We start from the raw sequence: 25,109 nt of genomic DNA on the forward strand, positions 1-25,109 counted from the left end.
GTGATTATACATCCTACATCCCACCATAGTATGCAAGAGGCGAGGGGTCAATCAAAGACAGAGTATGTTGGGGGTTTGCCAATTTAACCTGTGCATCTCAATTTTGGGCATGTCATTATAGATAATGTTTAGAAAAATTGCTATTATCAAGATCATACATTTCAAATTTCCTTGTGGTTCAGTGGTTAAATGGTCAATATAAATAAGTATATGAAAATATTGCTATAGCCTCGCAATGGTTAAAAAAAAGAGATTTTTGGTTTATTGAAAGCATGACTGTTAAGGTGGTTACACACTGGCGAATATGCGAATATACGCAAAATTCGGACTCGTTCCGAATAATTAAAAGACGCTTTTTTCGCTCCGCGAAACTGGTGTGGAAGCTTGCATTGACTTTATAAGGTTTTAAAAAAAAACTTATTCTTCGCATGAAAAAAATCGCCCCGTGTGTAAGGACCTTTAAGATAATTGTATTGTGTTCTGGCTTTTAACATTTGTTTTAGTTAGTTGGTTTTTTACTTAGCTTGAAGAAAACATAAAAAGTGCCTTCATTCACCACCTAAAATAGTTGCATTAGTGATCAATGCATTCACTGCAATAGAAAATATTAGCACTCTAAAATTCATACACACATGCAGTACTTACATTTTTATATATTACACATGCTTAAGGGGAATTTTGCCCCACGGTTTTCTTACCTTTTCTATGATTTTATGATATTCTAGGATGAATCGTACAGTAGAAAAATGCCATAACTCCATCCTGAGATTTCAATTTCGAGATTGCAATCGTGTCTAGCGAGACTTCCGGTGGGGCGCATTCAAGACAATCACGTTGCATAGTGTTCTGTCACTATGAACGTCAGATAAAAAAAAAAAAAAGAAAAAAAAAGGATTTTAAAATAAACGATCTAGCGCAAGGCCTCGTAGGCGCTCGTTTTTAGCTGTGGTGGACCCCGGGATGGAGTGATGACATTTTTCTACTGTACCATTCATCCTAGGATATCATAACATATAAATAATTTGTGTGTGTGTGCGTGTGTGTGTGTGTGATCTCTCACCCCTCCTTTCTTTGTGTTGAATTATCCTTGAGCAAGACACTGAACCACTGCTCCCGATGAGTGGATTGGCGCCTTACATGGTTACAGTACCTACACCGTAGGTGTACGAATGGGTCAACGTAAAAGCACATTGTAGCGCTTTGGATAAAGGTGCTATAGAAATGCAGGCCATTTACCATTGACAATGGCCAGGCCTCCATTGCTTTCTTTATCTCCTTAGGTGCATGTTCTGGTGTGGTGGATGCTGTATCTTAATTGAATGTTTGGCCAAACTGTTGAGGATCAGTGTCAAACGAAAGGGGAAAACCCAAAGCCTCTCCTTTGTAATCTGTTTAAAATACAAAGGGAGGCACCGCTGAGGAATTGTATTTGATTTCAGAGAATAAAAAGCTCTGTACCTGCTATCTCTCACCTAGCGAGCGCCTGCAGAAAAGAAAGGCAATGCGTTTTTCTCAGTCCTCTGGTCCTCTCCTCTCATCCAAAACAACAACAGAAAGCTCAGAATAAAGATGGGGAAAAGATGATGAGGAGATAGAGCAGAAGCACCAGAAATCTCTTCTGAGGAAAAGCCAAAGAGGAGTAGAAAGCCCCCTGGATAGAGATGATGAAGAGAAGGATAGAGAACAAGAACAGAGCGGTGAAGGGGGGAGAGAGAAGAAGGGATGCGGTTATGGACAGAGATAAAAAGAGATTGGGTAGGCATTTAGGCCCTAGGCATTGTGTGTGCGTGCGTGCATGTGCGTGCGTGTGTGTGGGAAAAAATCTCCTTCTAAAAACACGACTGTGTGGCTCCAGGAGAGGAGACGTTCCGAGGGGATTTGACAATCGGGCAAAGTCGGGCCTTTTGATGTCCAGCAAGTCAAGCAAAGCATCCCCACCCAGTAGCCCCCCACCGACCCCTCATCCAACCATCCACCCTTCGCCCTAATCCCACTTCCCATGCCTGGAAAGGACCAAAACGTTTAGTTTAGGTTGGGTGGTGTAATTATATCTGTGCATGTGTGTGTGGTCAAGTTACGGTACATCATTCAAGTTACATGCATGTGTGTTTGCTCGCACGCATGCGTGTGTGTGTGTGTGTGTGTACGTGCGTAAATATCAGTGGTTAATGACATTAATGAGGGAAAAGGAAAAACAACCACTTACTGCATGGAGACACACACACACACACACACACACACACACACACACACACACACACACACACACACACACACACACACACACACACACACACACACACACACACACACACACACACACAGTACACATGTATTACTCATATCCTTGCACCCGAGCATGCAGCCTCACTCCACCCAACAACTAACAACAGCTAACAGCCTTAATGCCCGTGCCCTTCCCCAAACATTGAGAGAGAGAGAGAACTTGTCTCAGTGGCTTACTGCTCAGTAAATGGGGACAGGCTGCCTACTTTAACTCATCTCTAGTCGTCCGTTAGCTGTAAGAAGATTTGGCCGAGGCAGAGACTGCCAAATCATGCTGGTGAGTGTCAATGAGCCCTATTCACTCTGCCAGCAGGGGAGGCGTGAGGTGTGTGTGGTTATGTGTAAACAGTAAAATCCTGAGCGTTAAATTAACTCTGAGTTTACACTCCGGATTTAACTGTATGTGTGTTTATGAGTGGGTTTATGTGTGTGTACTTTACAGTATGTGTCCATGTGTGTGTGTCCCCGTGTGTGTCCCCGTGTGTGTGTGTGTGTGTGTGTGTGTGTGTGTATGTATGTGTGTGTGTCCATTTCTGTGCATGTCATGCCTTGTATGCTTGTCTGTACCAAATGCTCATGCCTGTCTATTTCTCTGTCTGTATTATGCACATTCTGTATCTACTGAACCCAGAGCAGTTGGTTGCTCCACTGTGTCTCTATACCCACTGTGCCAGACCAGGCTGTGTGCTCGGCGTGTTCCGCCCGGCGGAGCTCCATGGCTGGCTGGCCAAAATGCCACCCTCTGGGCCGCTACAGTACAGTGGCACTGCCATGTCTAGGGAGCACATCAGGCTGTAACAAGCTGCTGCAAAATAGTTTCATGAGCTCTGTGTCTCTGCGCTGGGCTGGTCTCTGTAAATACAATGGACGAAAGCTGCTTTGTGGTGCAGTGAGATGTCTGTATGTGTGCGTGTGTGCGTGCGTTTGTGTGTGTATGATTCTCTTCATTATGTTTGCAAAAGCATGTGTGTCTGTACTTGTAGGCATGCCAGAATGTGTAATTCCATCTTTGTGTGTGTGCGTGCTTGCAGAGAATCCATACTATTGTCTCGTGTGTTGCTTGTATTTCGTGTGTGCATGTGTGTGTGTGCGTGCGCGCGCATTTTTCTATTCATGTGCATTTTCTCAGGCACAGCAGCTCTTTACAGAGGAGCTTCATTCCTCTGGCTCCTGCCTCTCTTGCAAAACACACATGGTTAGCTTAGCTCCCTGAAGTCTGCTCCATCAATGGCCGCAGTGTGTGCTGTGTGTAAGCAAGCTGCTTTAGCTGCTGCCGCTGTTTTGCTTCCGATGAGGGCATCCATTCAGCCGACCGATAAACTGAACTACTATAGGGAATGTGGAGGGAGGAAGCATTGATCCCTGGTTGAGGAGTGTTCAGTACAACACTGAAGCCATCAATTATTGATGGCTTCAGAGTCACACGGCAGTCTCGGCAAGTTGTTGTGGTTTGTTAACATGGGTGGTTTGTTATTAGCAATTCTGCCAGGATGAGACCGGGGACGTGCATGTGTGTGTAGAAGTGTCGCAGTGTGTGCAGACATGTGTGTGTTTGTGTTTGAACACAAATACATTTGTGTGTGGTTTAGAGATCATGCAATGCATGCTTGTGTGCGTAGTGTATGTACACTTTTTTGGGGCACATTGAGCCTATGGTGTTTGAACATTTGATTATGTATTTGTGTACATACAGGTACTGTATGTATGTACACAAATACATATAAAAAAGGTGTATTGTGTACGTACGGTATGTATGGTTTGTTGTATGTGTGTGTGTATGAAAATGCTGCGTGCGTGCGTGCGTGCGTGCGTGCGTGCGTGCGTGCGTGCGTGCGTGCGTGCGTGCGTGCGTGCGTGCGTGCGTGCGTGCGTGCGTGCGTGCGTGCGTGCGTGCGTGCGTGCGTGCGTGCGTGCGTGCGTGCGTGCGTGCGTGCGTGCGTGCGTGCGTGCGTGCGTGCGTGCGTGCGTGTGCGATCCCAGAGGGTTGCGTTCCTGGGACGCCCAGCAGAGGCAGGGCACAGGAAGAGGAAGTCCCCAGTATAAACACACAGTCAGGGCTTTGAACCAGACGGCTCCGGCATTCCGTCTACTCTGGGCAGGAATTGCCCTCAGCTCCTGGTCCAAATGGATCTCTGACACGATGAAGATGAATACATCCCTATTCCTTATCTATCTGTCTGTCTGTCTGTCTACTTTCCTACCTACCTACAGTATCTATCTGCCTGTTTGTCTGTCTGTGTTTGTCCTGTAGCCCTATGTGAGATTATAATTGTATAAGAGTGGTGAGAAGAGAGGACATGTGACCTGGCTGCAGTGCCTTGAACCAAGAAATTCCCCTCTGGCTCTCTGTTTTAGTGTCATTTGTCATCTGTTTTCCCAACACTTTCCCCTGCGGTCTGCTTGTTGTGTTGTTGAGGTTGTTGCTAACTGGCGATGTTATAGCTGAAGCACAGGACCTCCCAGCCGCCCCAGGCAGCTTTGCTTAGTTCCTTTGGCACCACACCAGCCCCATAGTGTACCACCTCATCTAATCCCCTTTACTGTACCTCTCTCCATAACACCTGTCCTTGGAGACATGTACTCCTATTTCTCTGTTCATGTAATGTTGGTGCTCTAGAGAGTGAAGGTTATTCAACAGCCACGCTTGTCGCAAGCCGCCAAGAATCAAGCTTGCATGTTAAAGGAATACTTCACCTGTAAGGGTTCATTTTTACACTTTCAGAGTTAACAACTTAATTTTATTCTTTGGTTATTTGAAAATAGACAATGTACAAGATTACAACAATGCATCGCATCACGATGCATTGTGAGCTTGTAGATGTACTATTTTTGAAAAATGTTGAAAACAAAAGGTAAAAGATATGACAGGCCTGAAATACTGATGCCAGGCTTGGTTCTTACTGTGTAGTCAAAGCAGGTGTATTTGGACCTGCCTCTTGTCTCATGTCGCTGTGCTTGGTCCCAGAGGTGCTCACTGCCCGAAAGCCAGCAAACCCCCAGTTGGGCCAGTGCAGTGCCACAGGTTGAACCACTAGGGAGAGAGAGCTCTATCATCTCTGCTTCAGTGAGCGAAGGTTAGGAAGCCTCGGGAAGGAGGAGACGCAACTTGGCACATTTTCTCTCTCTCTCTCTCTCTCTCTCTCTCTCTCTCTCTCTCTCTCTCTCTCTCTCTCTCTCTCTCTCTCTCTCTCTATGGCCTTTTTTCATGCAGTGTACTTACATGCAACAGTGAGTACACATTTACTGTGTGTGTGTATGTACTGTATATATGTATGGGTGGGTGTATGTATAATATATATATATATATACATAAATATATGTACACATATATATATATACCCCCACTCACCCTCTGTGTGTGTTGTCCCTCTCTGCTTGACAGGCGAACAGGGACCCTGTGTTTCTGACGGGGGTGACCTTCCCTCCAGAGTACCCTGCCAACCCAGAGACGCTAGTCAAGCTAACAGTCTATGATGTGAAGGACAAGAGCCGCGACTCGGTGAGTAAATTCAAGCTGGTGCCGCTGTGTGTGTTTGGGCATCGTGTGTGTGTGTGTGTGTGTGTGTGTGTGTGTGTGTGTGTGCGTGTGCGTCCACACGCGTACGTCTTTGTGTGGCCGACATTGAGTGAAAGAGAGATGTATGTATATTATGCAGTAGGGACAAAGGGATGGATAGAAAGACAGACTGACGACGAGAACGTGATGGTGATGATGAAGATAGCGCTGACATATCGAGCGCCTGAAGATTTGTTCCTTTCCGTTCACATATCTGCTCCCGGGTCTGTGACCGTTATTTGCATGTCACATGACTTCCCGTTTTGACCAAGGCGATTGAAAGGAGAAGCAGCAGCGAGGAGGGCATTGCGGCACGGTCTCATCATCCAGTCTTATTTACGCCTGCTGGATTCTGAGCTGCTCAGATGTGGGGTGGTGAATTACAACACATGTCTCCGTAATTACCGGTCCACCACCAGTTACAGGCCTACTGTAGCCGTTGGAGTGGTACAGGCTTCAGTACGCATCTGGTGGGAGAATCAGTGGGAGTGGTCAGGAGAAGCAAACATAAACGGCTCTTGTATTTTTCTGATGTACATAGAGTACCGTACATTGTCATTCACATGTCTGTAAAGTCGTGACGTAATACCTCGGTTCGCTAGACGCCATGTGCTGTAGTAGCAAAAGTTGGCATCATGCTGTGCTGGAGAGGAATTCTTGCACTTGTATGTACAGTATATTGTATATTAATGAACTCAATGCCTTTTTAATGGACACACGCAAAGACGTTCATCTGCCTATGTTTGCGGCTGTTTTTCATTTGAATGTTGGCATGTAACGAATCTTTACGTGTGTGTGTGTGTGTGTGTGTGCGTTTATGTGCGCTCGTGTGTGTGATAGCATTAATTCACTCCAATTCCAATACTGTTTGGCTTCTTGCTATTATAGCCAGCAGCTCTTTGAATTCAGCCACCACATCAAACCAGATTACACAGTCCGCGGTGAGGTTCTGGTCAGCATGGGAAGACAACGGACCTTGATCTCAGAGTAGCCATGGAATATTAATGCTACAGTACACTTACAGTACAGTACAATAACTTTGGCTGCTCCATGCCCGCACAAGGGCACGACCAGAGCGGTTGGGTCGTGTTAAAAAATGCATAGCTTTCATGGGCAGGTTGAGGCCATGTCATGGAAGCCAGGGAGAAAACAAGTCATTTATAGTCAGTTATAAAATGCTGTCCTTGTCTATTTAGTATACAAAGGTTCACTTTTATTTAAGTAATCTGATTGATCAAAGATGTGTTCCAGCCTTGTCAGCCAAAACGTGGTTGCTATGCTTGTGATTACTGTGCTTTTACTTTGAAGAAATATTGTCATTTAATACACATGCAGTATGATGCTACACTGTACACCTTACCACAGTAAAGAAGATCTTGACAGGTTTTTAGTGTTTTACTTTTCAGCAGGTTTAATGCGTCTTCAGCAGTGGATCTCAAGGGGACAGAGACTACAGCTTCTGTTTAAGCAGGCACTGTAACATAATAATAAACATTATTTATAGAGCATGTATCAAAACAAGGTGCATTATATAAAAGGGTTATATTAAAGGGTTTGAAGAAATCAATTCAAATTAACATGTGAAGTGTGAAATAAAAACATGAAACTAATTAAACAATAAAAAAAAAATATTATGGAAATGCCTTAATAAAAATAAATGTTAAAACTAGCGGTTTGCCCTCACACTTATGTCGCACCATCGATTCGACCAATATGTCTGAGTCAAATATTGTCAGGGTGCTTTGTCAAAGTTCCCGTTGTACCCGTCTGTGTCCCTTTTGTGCCCATATACTGTATGGTGATCTCTGTATCTGTCTGTCTACTAGGGGTGGGACGATATGGGTACCTCACGATACGATATATATCACGATATTAGGCCCACGATAACAATATATATCACGATATTCGACGATATTCGATATATTGCGATATCACGATATTCAATATATATTGCAAGAAATTTCACCAACGATATATCACGATATCTGAAAATATCGATATATTGCGATATCACGATATATTGCATGAAATTTCACCAACGATATATCACGATAGTCCTTGTATTCAATTCATAAACACATAAAATAGCACCAAACAGTTCAAAATCATCATTACGCAAATACAGAGTAGGAAAAACAACATATCACAAACTTAAAGAAAAAAACTTTTAAAAAAATATATCGATAATTAATATCGATATTTTTCGGCAGTATATCGATTAGTTATCGCGGGAGAAAGTATCGCGATATATCGCGATATCGATATATCGTCCCACCCCTACTGTCTACCTGTGTCCCTTTTCTGCCAATATATGGAGATCCCTGATGTCATTAGTATACAATGCCCATACCATACCCTGTATATTTGCATGCCCATAAATGGGCAGATTGGTTGGATCGGCGGCTCTGGACAACTGGATATCCGCATATGACCATATGGACATATTGGTCGGATCGGCGGTTCTGGACAACCGCATATCCCAACGACTCGGCAGGGGGGAACTGCAGTCCCTCGAGTCCTTGCCGATAAGTGTGCTGAGTTTGAAGTCGGTCGGTCTCATATATCACCATACTGTATATGGGCATAGCGGTCGGATCTGTAGCTCTGGATAACCAGATCTCCATATATGCCTATATATGGGTATATCGGTTTGTTTATGTTACGTATGAGTTATAATGACATGCCTATATATGGGCGTATCGGGTTTGTTTATGGTTATGTCTGAATCAGTGTGACGTGGCCGTAGTCCGCCGGCCAGCCGGTCTGCCCAGTAGCCAATTTTTATATTTAGGATGATGATGATGATGATGATAATGATAATGATAATGATGATAATAATAATAATAATAATAATAATAATAATAATAATAATAATAATGATAATAATAATAATAAAAGTAGGTTCAAATTCATCAACGGGATGTGATGTCGGACACTACTGTATCTGCAGTCCTGTAGGTCCTGTGTAACCCAGCTGTAGTGCACAGTAAGGGTTCAATTACATTAAATCAACACTGAGGATTTTACTGTCTATGGCTGCTTTTCTGTTCTAATTGCCTTAATTTTAATTTAATTTAAATGTAGGTGAAAGGTGAAAACAGGTTGTACTTGGCTGCAGCAGCTCAGCTTTAAGCCAGTCAGTCTGTCTGTCCAAAATGTTCAAGCGCAAACTGAGGGCTTGTCGCTGCTTATCATTAACTATTGTATTTTAAAACCATCAGTATTCTGCGTCCCAATTAACAGCCAGAGTTGCGAGCCACTCTAATCGCAAAGGTCACACAACAGTGTACAAACTCCACAAACTTCACACTCCACAACCATCACAACACAGTCTACATTTGAGACACATTTCTGTTGGTATGAGTTCTGATTAACAAGTGATTCCGTATCAACTCTTTATTCATTTAGAAGAAGGCCTTTTGAAAGAATAAAACATAGCTCTTTGTGGGAATTGTGGGATGTGATTGTCTGTTTGTTGCTTAGTCACTGTTTCCTCTCTCTCTCATTGTCATTCTCTCTCTCTCTCATTGTCATTCTCTCTCTCTCTCACGCTCAGTTCAAGAGCTGAGACAGACAGACAGGCTGCAGCTACTCTATGCCTTCCAAACGGTTCACTCCTTTATCTCTGATCTGTCTCATCATACACACATACTCTCCCACCATACCCCCTTCGCATGCACGCACGCACGCACGCACGCACGCACGCACGCACGCACGTACGTACGTACGTACGCACGTACGCACGCACGCAAGGTTGAAACGGGGAGAATCTTCCCATAACAACCCAAGATCTTCTAACTATTTAATGAAAAGCAAAATACCATTCCCTGTCTAATTCCCATGCTCGGCAGGGCCCAGTGGGCTTGTCTGGGTCTCATTAGAGAGTGTTTAAGTGACACGGGGTGTGACCCTGAACATGCGCTGACACAATGCATCAGCCCCCTGACACTTAAGTGGCCAATAGGAACCACTCAACCAAGGCCCTTGCATTTTTGGGGAGAGCATGAGGGCAATTTGGTGTCTCTGTGTGTGTTTTTTCAAATCAGCTGTCAAAAGGTTTAGTTTCAGCCCTTGTAAAAGTTGAGCAAGAGTGTGTGTGGGGGGTGTGTGTGTGTGTGTGTGTGTGTGTGTGTGTGTGTGTGTGTGTGTGTGTGTGTGTGTGTGTGTGTGTGTGTGTGTGTGTGTGTGTGTGTGTGTGTGTGTGTGTGTGTGTGTGTGTGTGTGTGTGTGTGTCCGTCAAAAGCTGAATAGAAGATCTCTGAAATCCACTAAAAATGCTTTCTTTCTTTGTGTGTGTCTGATGTAACGTACTCTTCACCAGGTTTGGTAAGTGGTGTGGAAATGAGGAGCAGAGAAATGTGTGTGTGCGAGCGTTTGTGGTGGGAGGGATAGATGGAGTGAGGGTTTATAGTTGAGTGATTTAACATTCGCACAGGAGCAGAGAATTTCATACTAGGATGATTTCCCTTTGCCTGGGGCTTGGCAGTCAGATATTCAGAGAGGACGTGTGCAGTGTGGTCATGAATACTTGAGAAGAAGAAGAGATGGATGGATAGAGCAGAGCTATGGAGAGAGAGAGAGAGTAGTGGAGGTTAGAGCCCGACCGATATCAAAGGTTTGGGTCTGATGCCGATCCTGATTTTGGACAGTTCTAGTCTTCTAGACCACAGGTTGTGAGCTTGTAGAGTGGCTAATTTCACTACTTCTTTAAAAAAAAATAGTATTTTTTTTTTTTATTCATGAAATTCTTTGGAAAAGTCATTGAATTTGTTTTTAATTCATGAAGAATTTTGATTTCTTTTTGGAATTTATTTTGAAAATGTTTTGAAATAATAATTTTTAAAAACAAAATGTATGAAACCAAAAATAAAGGGATATTTACTCGTGACTCATAAAAATCTGTCTGTGACCCACAAATGGGTCCCGACCCAGTGTTTGGGAAACGATTGTCTTGACCAATGATTACCAATGTTTAGACCAATATTTAGTAAAAAATAAATAAATGAAATCAATTTGAATAACTTTCATTTTCTATTTAAATCAAAATTAACACAACTAAATTATATTACACATTAGTAAATGTAAAATACACAACATAAACTTAAAGGGATACTTCACTTTCGGGCCGGGGACACATTTAAAAAAAATATTAAAAATAAATGAAAAAAGTTATGGAAAATTCATGGCCCCCTCACACATTAGTAGGACACTCTAATGCGTGAGGGGGCCATGAATTTTCCATAACTTTTTTCATTTATTTTTAATATTTTTTTTAAATGTGTCCCCGGCCCTAAAGTGAAGTATCCCTTTAAATGTATATTTAACAACTTTTTTTAAACTATAATTATACAATGAACAAGCAAACAAGTAAATATAAAATAAACAGCAAACTGAAATGTATTTTATTTAAAGAGACTACACCATGAATTTTAACTTTTCCTTCTTTTTTGTCTGTTTTTGGTCTCCCTTACATCTCTTCTATCCCAAAAAATCACACCCTGTGTGAAGTGGGCGGTGTATTCCTAGCTAATCACAATACTGAATGGAGTCAACCAATCATGTACAAAAGATAAATACATTTATTGAAACACTCTTTATGATGGACGAAACCATAACTCGAAAAAAACCAAGGTTTGGTTTTTTTCGAGTTATGGTTGCTTATATAGGGCTATGCACATGTGTCATGTGACACTGGCCAATCACAGTCCTGAATAGACTGTGATTGGCCAATCACAGCGCAGGATAATTCTACAAATTTCCTGGGCCCAGATCTCAGCGCAGGAAAATGTACATTTTTCCAAATCTCACTTATAGGGGCGGTTTCACCGCCCAAAAATACCCCAGTTTGAGCACTCAGGCTTTCACAGCATATCTGGGGTTTTATGTAAATTGGTCTCAAAACAGGCCAAACTGATTTGGCCCCAAAAGTGACGTCACTAGCGGTACAATCCCTCCCGTTTTTCAGTTCCAACGTAGAAAAAAAAAAAAAACTTTCCCACTCAGAACCAGGAGATAACATGCATACAAACTGGCTCAATAGCGCCACGTGAAAATCAGGACAATGTGGTATTGTAGGTGAAAGTGCTTTATAAGCCAGAGAGAAGTTAGTTGGAATGACTATATCTGAGGCTTGATCTAGGCTCAAACCTTTTGAAAAACGTTTGAGGGACATAAACAATATGATATTAAATATATATATATTTTTTAAATTCATGGTGTAGATCCTTTAAGTCCTGTTCCAAAATGTCCTGTTTTGCCCCCCAAAAAAGGATGCCAGGTTGAAACTCGTAAAAAAAACGACACATCGGCTGCATAATTGCTGATACCAATGACAGCCAAATAATGGCTGATATTTCGGCCAAACGTATACATAGTCTATAGTGGAGGTTCTAGAAACCAGAATGAGGGGGCTGTAAATGTCTCTCTTTCTCTGCGTCTCTCTTCTCTCTTTTTTCTGTCTTGCTTTCATCTCTCTGTCATCCTCTATTCTTTCATGCAGTTTTTTTTTCTCTCACTCTCTCTCTCTCGCCCTGTGTATGTCATTTCTTCTGTCCACCCTCTCTTTCTTGCTCTTTTTACTGCTTTCTCTCCACTCTGCTTTTCACCCCCCCCCCCTCTTTCTCTCTTTCTCTTTCTCTCTCTCTCTCTCTCTCTCTCTCTCTCTCTCTCTCTCTGGGGAGCAAGTGATCAGCCGCAGGGCCAGGCTTGACAGTGATGACAGGTTAGCTTCGCCTCATCACCACTGCCTCACCCACGGCTCTCACAGATTGTCCATTCAGCTTCCGTTTTCATCATTCAGTTAGGCAAGTAGGCTATTCTGGAGATCTCTGCTTTTATTTATTTTTTAAATTAAGAACTTATTGGGAGACCTTTGGCTCCCCTATATATCAAGGTTATTTTGAGGGTGAGAGCTTGATAGTTTGTTGCACTTTCACGTGGAAGACATTTCTGTGTAATGGCATAAACATCTTTCCCCCTATAATCTTTCACTTTGTTTCCAAGTTCGAAGGTTCAAACATTCAAATAGTTTATATACTGCAGTGAAATGTTGGTGTGGCAGACTCTGCCAGACATATAATACAAGGGAAGTAATACAAGTTGCAATACTAAGTACTGTAGTAATATGTAATCGGGTTTTTGTACTCAAGCAACACAAAATTGAGCACTTCAACTTGAACCTGTTTATTGTCACAGGTTTACAGGTGTAAAGTGCGTAAAATAGTTTGGCACAAGATCCCATCATCATCTGCAGTTTTCAAGAAAGAGAAGAAGAATCGACATGTAAAGAAAAGACAGGGGAAATAGGTCAGATATGGCAAATATTTCTGATATGAGTACAGTAAACTACTGTGTAAGAAATTACAATGAAATGAGGCAGTTAAAATAGCAGCAGATATAGCAACAGATACAGTATGAGGTGCAGCAATAGTAACAGGTATAGAACATACCTTTGTGCATAGTATACTGCTACGTATTAAACTGATAAAAAGGTTTTAAAGTGTTTCAATTTGTCAGCCAAATGGGTTCTTGGTATACTGTATAAGTGATATTGCACTAATTATCTGTTCTTGACATACTTGTTTAACCCCTAAAATCATGAAGGATAATTTGACTTTTGAGACAGATAAGTCAGTGCGTGCAAAAACGCAGTTACTGCACCTTGGCTTTGTAGGGCAGTATAGTAAGTCTTAACATAATTTAACATCATATTATGAGTCAGTGTAGACATACAGTAGGTGTCAGTTCCAGGAAGTGACATAACGTACCCATGCAGACTGAGCTTATAGAATCAGGGCGCCAGGAAGCGGCCAGATTCTATAAGCCCCAGCCAAACATGAAATAATGATTGGTAAAACACTAAGGACCTTAATTACATTGGATATACGGGAATGTTAGTACTTTTAAGCATTAACGGGGTGGTTCCAATGGATCTGTCATCTGTGGTGACAGGGGAAATCAAAGATGTTATAAGACCGAATGTACCATGGGAAATTTGAAAGGACACATAATAGTGGAATAATGCAGAAGAAACGTTGCGACCGTAGCGAGTGGAAAGGAGGGCGTATGGTGATATACCGATTTGATCCTCTAGTGCAGTGTATATCAACCCTGGCAAACGTCCCAATTTTGGGCCGGGGCTACTGCTGAGGTGTGCCGCGCCGTTTGAAGAAGGTTTGAAAAAATATCATTTTGAATTTTTTTTTTTTTTTTTTAACAATAATAATAATCAGGCATGCAAACAGCCCCGAGGTGAAAAAATGCTGTTTTTTTTCGGGTCAGGTGTCACACTATTGCCCTATTTGGATTCAAAACGGCTAGTGGAAGCTGAAAAGCTATAGGTTACTGGACGTAACCCCGGTTTTATGATAATATGAGCGAGATGTCTCGCCTATGGGAGAGCGCCCTCTGGCGTGATCACAGAAGCATTACCTTATAAACTCCAGACAAACCTTTGGCTGGATTCTGACCTCCCTCTGACTGGAGGGCCCGCCCTCCATCCTATATAAGTCAGGGGAGAGTCATTTTCCGTAATTCAAGATAACATTTTTCTTCTCGTTCGTAAACAAGAAGGGTGTCTTTCGGTGTCTATCTCGCTCATATTATCATAAAACCGGGGTTACGTCCAGTAACCTATAGTTTTATTTCAAATATTCACTCGATGTCTCGCCTATGGGAGATATAGTAAACTCCCTGATTGTTATCTCGAAGTCCAGAATAACCAGCCTAGGGGCCTGACCCCCGTCTGGAGGCTACACTATGGACCGTATGCGCCACAGGGGCTGCAGTTACGTCCAAACTGTAGAACCTGGCAAATGACAAGGCCTAAGCCCAACATGCCACACTGCAGACATCCCAAATGGAGACCCCCCCCGAAGAGGGCCCATGATGTCGCTATTTCCCTTGTAGAATGTGCCACAGTCCCACTGGGGCAGCATCCCACCACTGGAATAGCCTCTACAATCCAGTGGGAAAGTGTCTGTTATGCAATGTGTTGCCCACCATCCGTGGAGCCCATGACACAAATAGCTGATCTGACTTTCTCAAAGCCCTAGATCTGCCAATGACAACCACCCTTGTAGCCCCTTCCTTGACTGTGTACACTCCTCGTGTACTGACAGTGCATGAAGATTACTGAGCTCTCCAGTAGTCACTGAAGCCATCAGTAACGCAGTCTTGACTGACAGTTGTTCTGTCAATTTGACTCAGAGGCTCGAAAAGTGACCGAGATAAGGAGTCCAACACCAGGCTCAAATCCCAGGGTGACACCGGGGACTTTGACTCGGGAAGAGACGTCCGGTCCCTTCCATGAACCGACAAATCAGGCGGTGCTGACCCACCGTCTCGGCCTCAAGCAAATACGGCAGGCTGAGATAGCCGCCAAGTAGACTTTTATTGTGGGAAAGGCTCTGCCCTTATCCATTAAATCCTGTAGAAAGGACTTAATGGACATGGGCTTAGAACGGCACAGTGCGAGACTTCTCGCACCTTATCTCAAAACCGTTCTGGGGTAACCCCTCAGTACTCAGATTCATCCCCTCATGGGCTGAGCCCAGAGAGTCAGATGTTCTGGCCAGGGACAAAATATCTCGCCCCCTGCTAGCATTAGCATGTTTCCGCGTAACGGAAGCAGCCACAAGCGGTCGTACAGGAGAGGTTCGACTGACACCCAGTGACCCCATTCTGGGGCCACCAGTATCACCATCAGCCCCTGGTCCCTCACTCTCACGAGCGTGGGACCTAACAGGGACAACGGAGGAAAGCATAAAAAGAGTTCTGAGCCATGTTTGCACTAGTGCATTTCGACCCAGAGGCACTGCACCCTCCACTGGGAAGAACAACGGACATCCCGTGTCTTCCAGTGAAGCAAAAAGATCCATCTGGGGGCGATCAAACGATCCCAGATCTGTCCTGGTATCTCCGGGTGCAGAGACCATTCGTCTGAGAGGAATCACAGATTCCTCCAGCGACACAGCGTTGTTACACATTCCTCTGTGACCAACACACGACAGCAACTGCCCAATCGTCTTAGCGATACGGCTAAGGCCATCATACCTGACATTTCCATGCACATTTTGAAGGAGACCCTCCGGCCCGTGTAAAATTGTGCTAGGCAGGACAAAAAGGACTGATCCTTTTCGGTGGCGGGCTGGCTCTGAACGATAGCGAGTTCAGAGTCCTGCCTATGAAATTCGCCGTCTGTGCAGGCACCAACACGCAGTTGACCCTGAAAACCCGATTTCAGTAGGTGAGACACCACTTCCTGAGTATGCTGCCTTGCCGCCGATTCTTGAGTCGGCTTGTAGCAGCCCATCGTCTATGTAAGACGCTATGCGAGTGCCTTCTCTTCTCAGAGGGCCAATCGCAACCTGCGTGAATTCGACGAATACTCTGGGGCTGAGGACGTTACAAACGGTAGCACCGTGTATTCGTAATTTCAACCTCAGAACCCTAACCGCAGAGATTTCTGTGTGGTGGGTAAAAGGAGCATGAAAATAGGCGTCTTTTAGGTCTATCAATGTGACCCAGTCTCTCTGGCGCACCATGCGGAGGAGAGACGGATTTGATAACATCCTGAATTTGAACACCTTTAGATACTGATTGAGGGCTCTTAGGTCCAGTATCGGACGCAGCCCCCCCCCTTCTTTTTGACCAGGAAATAGCACGAGTAGAGCCCGCTGTTCGCTTGGTCTCTGGGTATTTCTTGTACAGTTCTTTTTCCCAACAGGGAGAATTGTCTTCCTGTAGAAAGTCACCCGCCAGTCCCCTGCTTAAGAGAAAATAGCTTTCACTAGCATGGGGAGGTCTCGAGGCGAACTGTAGTATATATCCCCTGGATATAGAGTGCAGCTATATAGTGGTTGAACAGAGTCGACCGTGAGCCGTTCCCTTGGGGACAGGGCGTAATCGTCCTCTCCCCATGGCGAGCATTCGCCCCGCTACCATGAAGTGTCCGTGAGACCTCTGTGGTAGCGAGCTCGTGTCCCTTATGTTCTGGTTTTGTCCTGTTTCTTTTTTTTTTTTTTTCTTTTTTTTTTTTTTTTGCCGTGCCCCTGAAAATCAGGCTGTAACGGTTTGAAATTTTCTTAGAGAAACAGGTAGAGAGGGTTCAATTTCTAATAACCACTCCGATGTCTTGCCAAAGGAGACATCTTGGTCATAGTATCAGCGAACCGGGGTTACAGTCGTAACCCATGTTTACATTCACACAACATTATCCACATAATGTATAGTGTGTAAAGTCATTCTCCCTTCCATCGGGTGGTGGAGCGTGTTCACCCCGCCCCGCCCGGTCACCAGAACTCTAGGACCACCAGAGAGAGAGGGGGAGGCGGTGTCCACCGTCTCCTCCTGACATAGTCCCAGCCATGTCCCTCTCCTTTCTTTATTTCGCTCTTGTAGAGTAGCTGCCCGAGGCCTGCCTCTGGCTGGCTAGGGTGCCCCCCCTGGCCTGTAGGTTGCAAGCAGGAGCGCCTGCCGTTTAGGCGACGCGTGCTTCGCAATGGAGTTGGGCTCTCGTGTCAGAGCCGTGGCTTCTGACGTGAGGTGTGTGGCAACCCCTTCTTCCACGGGTAGCGGGAAGAGTAGGGCTCAGCCCAGGACACGTCAACTGTTGTCCCAGTGCTGGTTGCCAACGGGAGTAGGCATTAAACCGTTCTCCCATACTGGCTGCGGCTGTGGCCATAGGCTACGCCGCTGGTAACTCGAGGTCGAGTATGAGTCGTGGGGAGAGGCTCGTTTTACTGGCCAATCGCCTGCTCAATGACCTGGTTATAGGGGACATATTCTGTACCCTGGAGTAGTTGGGCCTCGTCCGTGTCCTCTTCCTAACTTGGTGTAGAAGGGACGCCTCGCTGGGTTTGGGGGGGTTCGTCCCCCTCCGCCCCGGTGGACGTGGACTCCTCTATGGCCGGGTCAAACATTTGGAAATGTATGGCCCGTTTTCTGACGAACCTAGGTTCAGTCAGTCCGCATGCTATGCGGAACGGACCTTCCTCACACGGCCCTCGGGCTGCGTGGGTCGGTCCCAGGCAAATAACACATGAGTTGTGTCCGTCGTGACACGACATTCTATTCCCGCAGACCCCGCACTCTTTCGAGGGACAGGGGTCCCTTCGTTGCTGGGCTGCAGCGGTCATTGTTCACAACACGCGTGGAGCCTGTTTGTGGCAAGGTCTGTAAAACAGGGGAGTCGTGTATGGGAGAAAAAAACTTGCTAAGCTTTTATTGTCCCAGAGAAACAACACGATGTCGGTGTTAGCGTGTAGCTAACTGTAGCCTGCCCAGCTGGTAGTTTATGATGCTAGCTGGTGGCTTGCAGAGCTGTCCCAAAGAAAAACACTAAGAGCGGAAAACGCTGGTGTGTTTGCTCGGTTTTAGCTCGTGGCTAAGAGGCCACCTTAGAGAGAAAAACACGATGTGGAGCAGTGATGCTGTCGTGTTTTACTCGGTGATAGCACGCAGTGTGCAAAACGTGTTGCTAGTGGGAGCTCTAAGCTTACCGATGGCAACGTGCTAAGCAAGCTGGTAGCATATTATGCTAGTTGGTGGCGTGCAGGGCTGTCTCTGAAAGAACACAGTAGGAGCGGACGACGCTGGTGTGTTTGCCCGGTGTTTAGCTCGTGGCTAAAAACCACCTCGGAGAGAAAACACGATGTGAAGCAGGTTATGCTGTCGTGTTTACTCTGTGTCAGCACGCAGTGTGTAACGTGTTGCTAGTGGGAGCTTGTTAAGCTCACCGATGGCAACACACTAAGCTAGCTGGTAGCGTATTATGCTAGTTGGTGGCGTGCAGGGTTGTCCCAGAGAAAAAACACACTAAGAGTGTAAACACTGGTGTGTTTGTTCAGTGTTTTAGCTCTTGGCTAAGAATCACCTCGGAGAAGACCACGATGTAAAGCAGAGATGCTGCCGTGTTTGCTGTAGCCTGCCAAACGTGTTGTTAGTGGGAGTTTATTAAACTCACCGGTGACAACATGCTAAAAACTAGCTGGTATCCTATGATGCCAGTTGGTGGCGTGCAGCGCTGACCCGGAGAAAGCACACTAAGAGCGGACGACGTTGGTGTGTTTACTCGGTGTTAGCTCGTGGGTAAGAAGTCACCCTGGAGAAAAACACGATCTTAAGATGTCGTGTTTACTCTGTGTTAGCATGATAGCCTGCAAGCAGTGTCGCTAGTGGGAGCTTGTTAAGCTCCCGGTGACGACGCGCTACGCTAGCTGGTAGTATATGATGCTAGTCGGTGGCGTCTCGCACTCTTTCTGCGGGACCGGGGCTCTGTTGGACCCGGTCCGGCTCTTCGGAGCTGCGGAGGCCATGTTCCCGTTAAGCGTTTTAAGCTTGAAGAACGGAACAGGGAGGAGGGAAAAACAAAACACGGGGGCCGAGCAGACTATGCTGGCGTGTTTGTTTTTCTCCTAGCTAGCTCGGGGCTAACTGTGGCTAGCAGCCCGTGGGGCTGAGGAGAGCTTATTAGGCTCATCCCCTGGCTCACGGCTACTAGACTGAGAAGTAGCAGACTATACTACACGTTAGCAATTTAAGCTAGAAAAATTAGGGAACATGTTAAGTTCCTCTAGGAAGAACCGTGCGATATTGTCACAGGTTTTGTAAAGAAAGTCAACACCTACCGTCAGCAGCGTCTCGCGGTCCAAGATATTATCCTGTCCTGATGAGACTTTCGCCGTGCCGACTCCATAAGGTGGACTGAGAAGGTGCTTCCTCGATCGAACGAGAAGAAAAACTGAATTACGGAAAATGACTCTCCCCTGACTTATATAGGATGGAGGGCGGGCCCTCCAGTCAGAGGGAGGTCAGAATCCAGCCAAAGGTTTGTCTGGAGTTTATAAGGTAATGCTTCTGTGATCACGCCAGAGGGCGCTCTCCCATAGGCGAGACATCGAGTGAATATTTGAAATAAAACTACAAGTTTGCATGTCTGAATAATGCAAAAACAGAAATATTAGTTTGCATTTGCTTTTTTTCTCCCCCATATATTTTCATGATAAAAAAGTGCGTATCGTATCGAAATCGTATTGAAGTTGTGTGCCCAATATCGTATCGTATCGTTTCGTGAAATTAGTGTATCGGCACACCCCTAGTGTGTGTATATAGATATACCGTATATATATATATATATATATAATTATATATATATATATATACCGTATATCTAGGTGTGCCCTGGGATTTTTTGGCTATGCCAGGTGTGCCTTGGCACAAAAAAGGTTGATAGACACTGCTCTAGTGTCTTGAAGACACTAAACCACCTATACGTATGTGTTCACTAACTGTAAGCTGCTCTGGATAAGATATACGACTAAAATATGTAACGTGCCAATTAAATAAGTATGTTCTGGCTAAGACCTCAAGGAATTCATTGATGTCGTGTAAAGTATACTGTTTGTCTACATGATTCCATTAAATGTTATGATAATTAGTTGGAATTTGCCACAGCTGGAATCTTTCACCTTTTGAACATGAGCTTGTTATAGCTTTTCATAAACTCCTATCCTTCTTTGTGTTTGGTTCATTCCGTCTTCGCTCACTCAGCATGGTTATTATTTGCCCTCATTATGGGCCGTTCAAACAGAAGTGTCGCTAGGGAGGAACGTTTGAACTGCATGCATTTCAATTGAAGTACTCGCCTATCAGCGCAAATGGCAGCGTGGTGGAGCGTCACGCTGCAAAGTGCTATAGTATGTGGGAAAAGTGGTTCACCTGTCAAACATCAGCAGTAAACCAGTGAATGACAAAGCGTCTGGGGGCAAGACTTTAATGGAGGAAAATGTGTACTTTGCTAGGATACTCATGTGCTGTACATGAGGAGTTGCATCATTTACAAAGCTTACCATAATGTAAATATCAAGGTTGTAACTAAACTGTGTTTATATGCATTGTCTCTTAGTATTGTGGTTAGTTTAGTTTTAGTCAGTCACGTCAATAAATGTGAATTAATGATAATTACAATACAGTTGTGAATCATGTGATCATAATACTAAGAAATGCGGGTGACAAGAAACAGTAACTGTGTGGAACACAGTATGCTTTGTGGCTCACACAATTTTCAAATGCTTCCACCTATCTGTACTTTTTGAAGAAAATAAAGTAGAGGTCCCGTCTCCCCCTCACTTCCATTTCGCCTTTGCAGTCGTGCAAATAAGTCCTACTGTAAATCACATTAGTCAAAGCCTATCTAGCTTATTGCTTTGTGGAAATGGAAAGTCAAAAAGATATTTGAAAGATATTTGAAAAATATATTTTTGTTTTTGTGAATTGTTTACCTAGTGTGCCACTCATGTACTGTATAGAGTGTATATTGTATCACTTAGGTAGAATAACAATGAAAAATAAGCAGAATAGGTACGATAAAGAAGAGCATTGGTATAAAATCATATGAAGATGTAGGATACATTAGACTACTACCGTCATCGTGCAATATGTATTAATAGTTAAGAATATTGGAATTAATAGCATAGAATAAGAATAAGAATAAGAATTCATAATATACCATAGGTAGTCATTTGAGTACACTGTATTATACACACTGTATACAGTATTTCTTCCATGGTGATGGTTCCCAGAACTATGTCCCACATTTACAATCAAGTCTAAATCAGACACAAATGGAAGTCTGGAACTCAGATTGTATTTATGAAATATAAATAAACATTATAACAGAATTAATGTGATGAGGATAAAAATAAGGATACATGTAATGATGTGAGCATGAATCAAATGTGTTTGAATTAAAGAAAACACATCCAATCAAAGATTACACATAGACAATCGCTCTAAAGTCTAATCTAGCAAAAAAAATTAGAAACCCCAGTTTGTCCGTTAGATATACTCAAAGCAAATTAATATCTTGTGTTGAACCTCTACAGAGACATCGTAGCATCCTGTGTTTAACCACTAGAGAGACATCGTAGCATCTTGTTTTTAACCACTAGAGAGACATCGTAGCATCTTGTTTTTAACCACTACAGAGACATCGTAGCATCTTGTTTTTAACCACTACAGAGACATCGAGCATGGGTGGCAAGTTTCTAAAACACTAGCCAAGATATGGCGGCTCTTGCCCAGGAGAGGCATGCTGGCTACCCCTTCCAGTGGGTTCTCACATGTCTACGAAATGTAGGCTCTATCTTGATAAATTGACACAGATTTGAAGATTAAACAACTAAATTATCATCTAATACATCTTAAAATGGACACCAGTAGTATTCCGAAAGTTATAGCTTAAAGTTACGACTGTCCTCCTCCGCCATTGCACTGTAGTTGGTTGGCATGATGTGCTTCAGAGGGGACAGTGATTTCCTGTTGGGTAGTGTAGTTTTCTAATGTTTCATCCGGATGAATCACATTTTCTCAAACTACATTATCAACTACAATACATATCATAAACCACTGTTTTTTTAAAGTTGGGTTGGGGGACCTCCAGGGGTCCTTGGATTCCAGGGGGTCCCCAGCAAAATGAAGAACAGTTAAAACATTTAACACCTATTTTAAGACCAATGTACAAGCTCACAACGTGTCGCGATGCAACACGTTGTGAGACCTGGCACAAAATCTTCTCTAATGGGGGTCCGCGATATAATACATCAATTTGCGACTCATCGCTCCCCCTTTCCCCCTCTGAGCAAAGTGGCTGACATCTTCTGTGCATAGTTTTTCTGTGTCTGAATGGCCCATAACAGCATAATGATTTTGTAGAGAAAGTGAAAGGCTTTCTGAGTGCCACAGAATTCTCATGATGGAGCTGCGTGACACCTCAATGACCTGCAGCGTGAAGGAGACACTCTTGAAGGGGATGAAAAAACACCCTCTCTGGTTCTGTGTGCAAATCTCAGAAGCCAATTATTTTCAAAGTTCATCAGCTATCAGCGGAAGAGAGGGGGTGGGAGGAGGGGGTAAAAGCATTTGCAGGCATCAAATAAGATTGTTTGTGTGTGCTTGGACGCGCACGTCTTGTGCTCACTTACCTCTGTGAAGAGACTCCGAGCGGGGGCCTTGCTAATGGCAGACCTGCGGCTTGTTGTCAGTTCAAAGCTATTACCCAGCATCCTCGTGGCCTAAAGAGATAGGACAGCTGCCTCAGGAACAGCCCTTCCGTCTAATCACAGACTCATTTATCCATCTCTCTCTCTCTCTCTCTCTCTCTCTCTCTCTCTCTCTCTGTTGTCTCTCTTTCTCTCCCTCTCATTGCAGTCTGAGGTGGGGATAAGAGTCTATTGCATTTTTTTCCCTCTGGCCTGCATTCCCATTACTGCGCCTCAGTGATGGTGGGGAGAAATTTGGATTTGATTGGTTTCTATGATGGCGCATGGCGGCGTGACAAACAGAAAAAGGGACCTCATCGGAGTAAAACGGGAAAATGGAGCGCGTCCGGCCGCTTCCATAAAGACGCCATAAAATGTGCTCAGTCAAATAAACCAGAGGCAGGTTTTACAGAGGGGGGTTTTACTGGGGCTCTCTAATGGGTATTTGTACCTTCTTGTGCAAAAAAAATGGATGATGGATACACACACACACACACACACACACACACACACACACACACACACACACACCTTATGCACTTACTGTATAGTCCAGTCCAAGTAATTGTAACACAATTTTTTTCACCAAAAATCATTTCTATGAGGTGTTCAGAACACTATACTAAAAGTCCTAAGAAATCCTAGTTGCGGAAATATGTTTAATTGGCATTTGGCATCAATCCAAAATGGCCGCCAATTATTGTCAAAAAGTCATAAAATGATGGCGAGTCCAATTTTCATTCATCTGAGATTTTAATTGACTTCCAAATATATTTTGAGGACAGGAATTCAATCTATAACCTAATGTCTAAACACAGAGACCGGAGCCCACTGGAGAAGCAGAGAACCACTGATCTGGACCCAATCAAGCAAAAGTGAATACTTTATGTAATAGTTGAAAAATATGGATGAAACTGTGTAGGCACAAAAAAGTCCACTTATCCTATGAAGGACAGGTGCTTGCGGGCACTGGTTGGGTCCTACACTACAGTATGTGTGCACGTGACTGTCTAAGCAATTTTAACATTGCACCTAAACTTAACCATCTCTAACCTAATGTTCAGAACCATTTTAACATTAAACTGGGCATTACCGCAAAGCACCGTGGGCATGATAATGCCGATTGAGTGGCCGCAACCTATTTTATTTACATCCTAAAATCAGTACCAAGTCAGTATTGTGTTTTCTTGACTCCCGACCCTGTTTATACTATACAATTTATTTTGTTCAAACCATTTTGGTGTTAGCTTAACATTATATGAGTCATTCCACGAAACCGGTACGATTTGCACTTTTTTTTTTTTTTTAAATGACCCAAATGTTTCACTTTTCTGAATACCCCACAACATTAAGGACATATTTAACTTGCAGAAAAAAATATTTTCCCATCTCAGGCATTAAATCCATATTATTATTGGTCATTATTATATGATACAGCACTATATTTTCTCAACCCTGTTATGGACACTCTGGAAGCCGTTTGAATATGATTATGAACTGTATTTGTAATTAAACAAACATTTTCCTATTCATAAAATGTCCCTCACACTAATTCAATAATTGGAAATATAAAAAGTACATAAATTCTCCCACTTTTGTTATACTAAAGCCTTAAATGTGCCATTTTTTAAAATTATTTGATGCTTTTTTATCATAAATCTACTTTAGCATCTGACTTTTAACTAAACAAGGTATTGTTATGATTGCTCTGAACATTTCTGACAGAGTTCAACAAACATTACATACATTTTCATAAAATATTAAAGAAATAATCACAGAAAATATAGGCGTGACAGGGTTGAGACTAGGATAACAGGGTTGAAGGTGGTAAACGGGGTTGAAGAGACAAATACAGCTTAACATAAATAGTTGTTTTTAATCTCAAATTCAATGTAATATTTTCAATAAACATTGTATTTCATTATGCAACCATTTAAGAAGAACAATAGACATCCATTTTAATTTAACTGAATTGTATTAACACTCTTAATCCAGGGTCTTAATGATATGTAATATAGCAGTTCTACTAGCAGTTTGCTAATGATCTAATGATCCCCTTAATCCAGACTCTTGTCTGGAGGGTTACTGTCAGGAGGGGCTATGTCCATGGGGATATTGACATGAGGGGACATGTCTGGATGGACAGGTTCGGGAGGGGCCAAGTCTGTGTCCGGGCAGTCAAAGTCCGGGGGGACCATGTCTTCAGAGCACTGTGGTGGGCCTTCCGC

At 43.6% G+C, this 25,109-nt stretch overlaps 1 protein-coding gene across 1 annotated transcript in view; it reads left to right on the forward strand.

Annotated features, from left to right (window-relative positions):
• inpp4b (inositol polyphosphate-4-phosphatase type II B) overlaps window positions 1-25,109 on the forward strand; it is a 234,877-nt gene that overhangs the window by 2,755 nt on the left and 207,013 nt on the right. The window contains 1 exon segment of the mRNA XM_080456329.1: window positions 5,669-5,785. Within this exon segment, the coding sequence (XP_080312455.1) occupies window positions 5,669-5,785 (117 nt within the window).

The sequence above is a fragment of the Gymnoscopelus braueri genome, assembly GCF_963280865.1.
Source record: "Gymnoscopelus braueri genome assembly, chromosome: 2".
NCBI lineage: Eukaryota > Metazoa > Chordata > Actinopteri > Myctophiformes > Myctophidae > Gymnoscopelus > Gymnoscopelus braueri.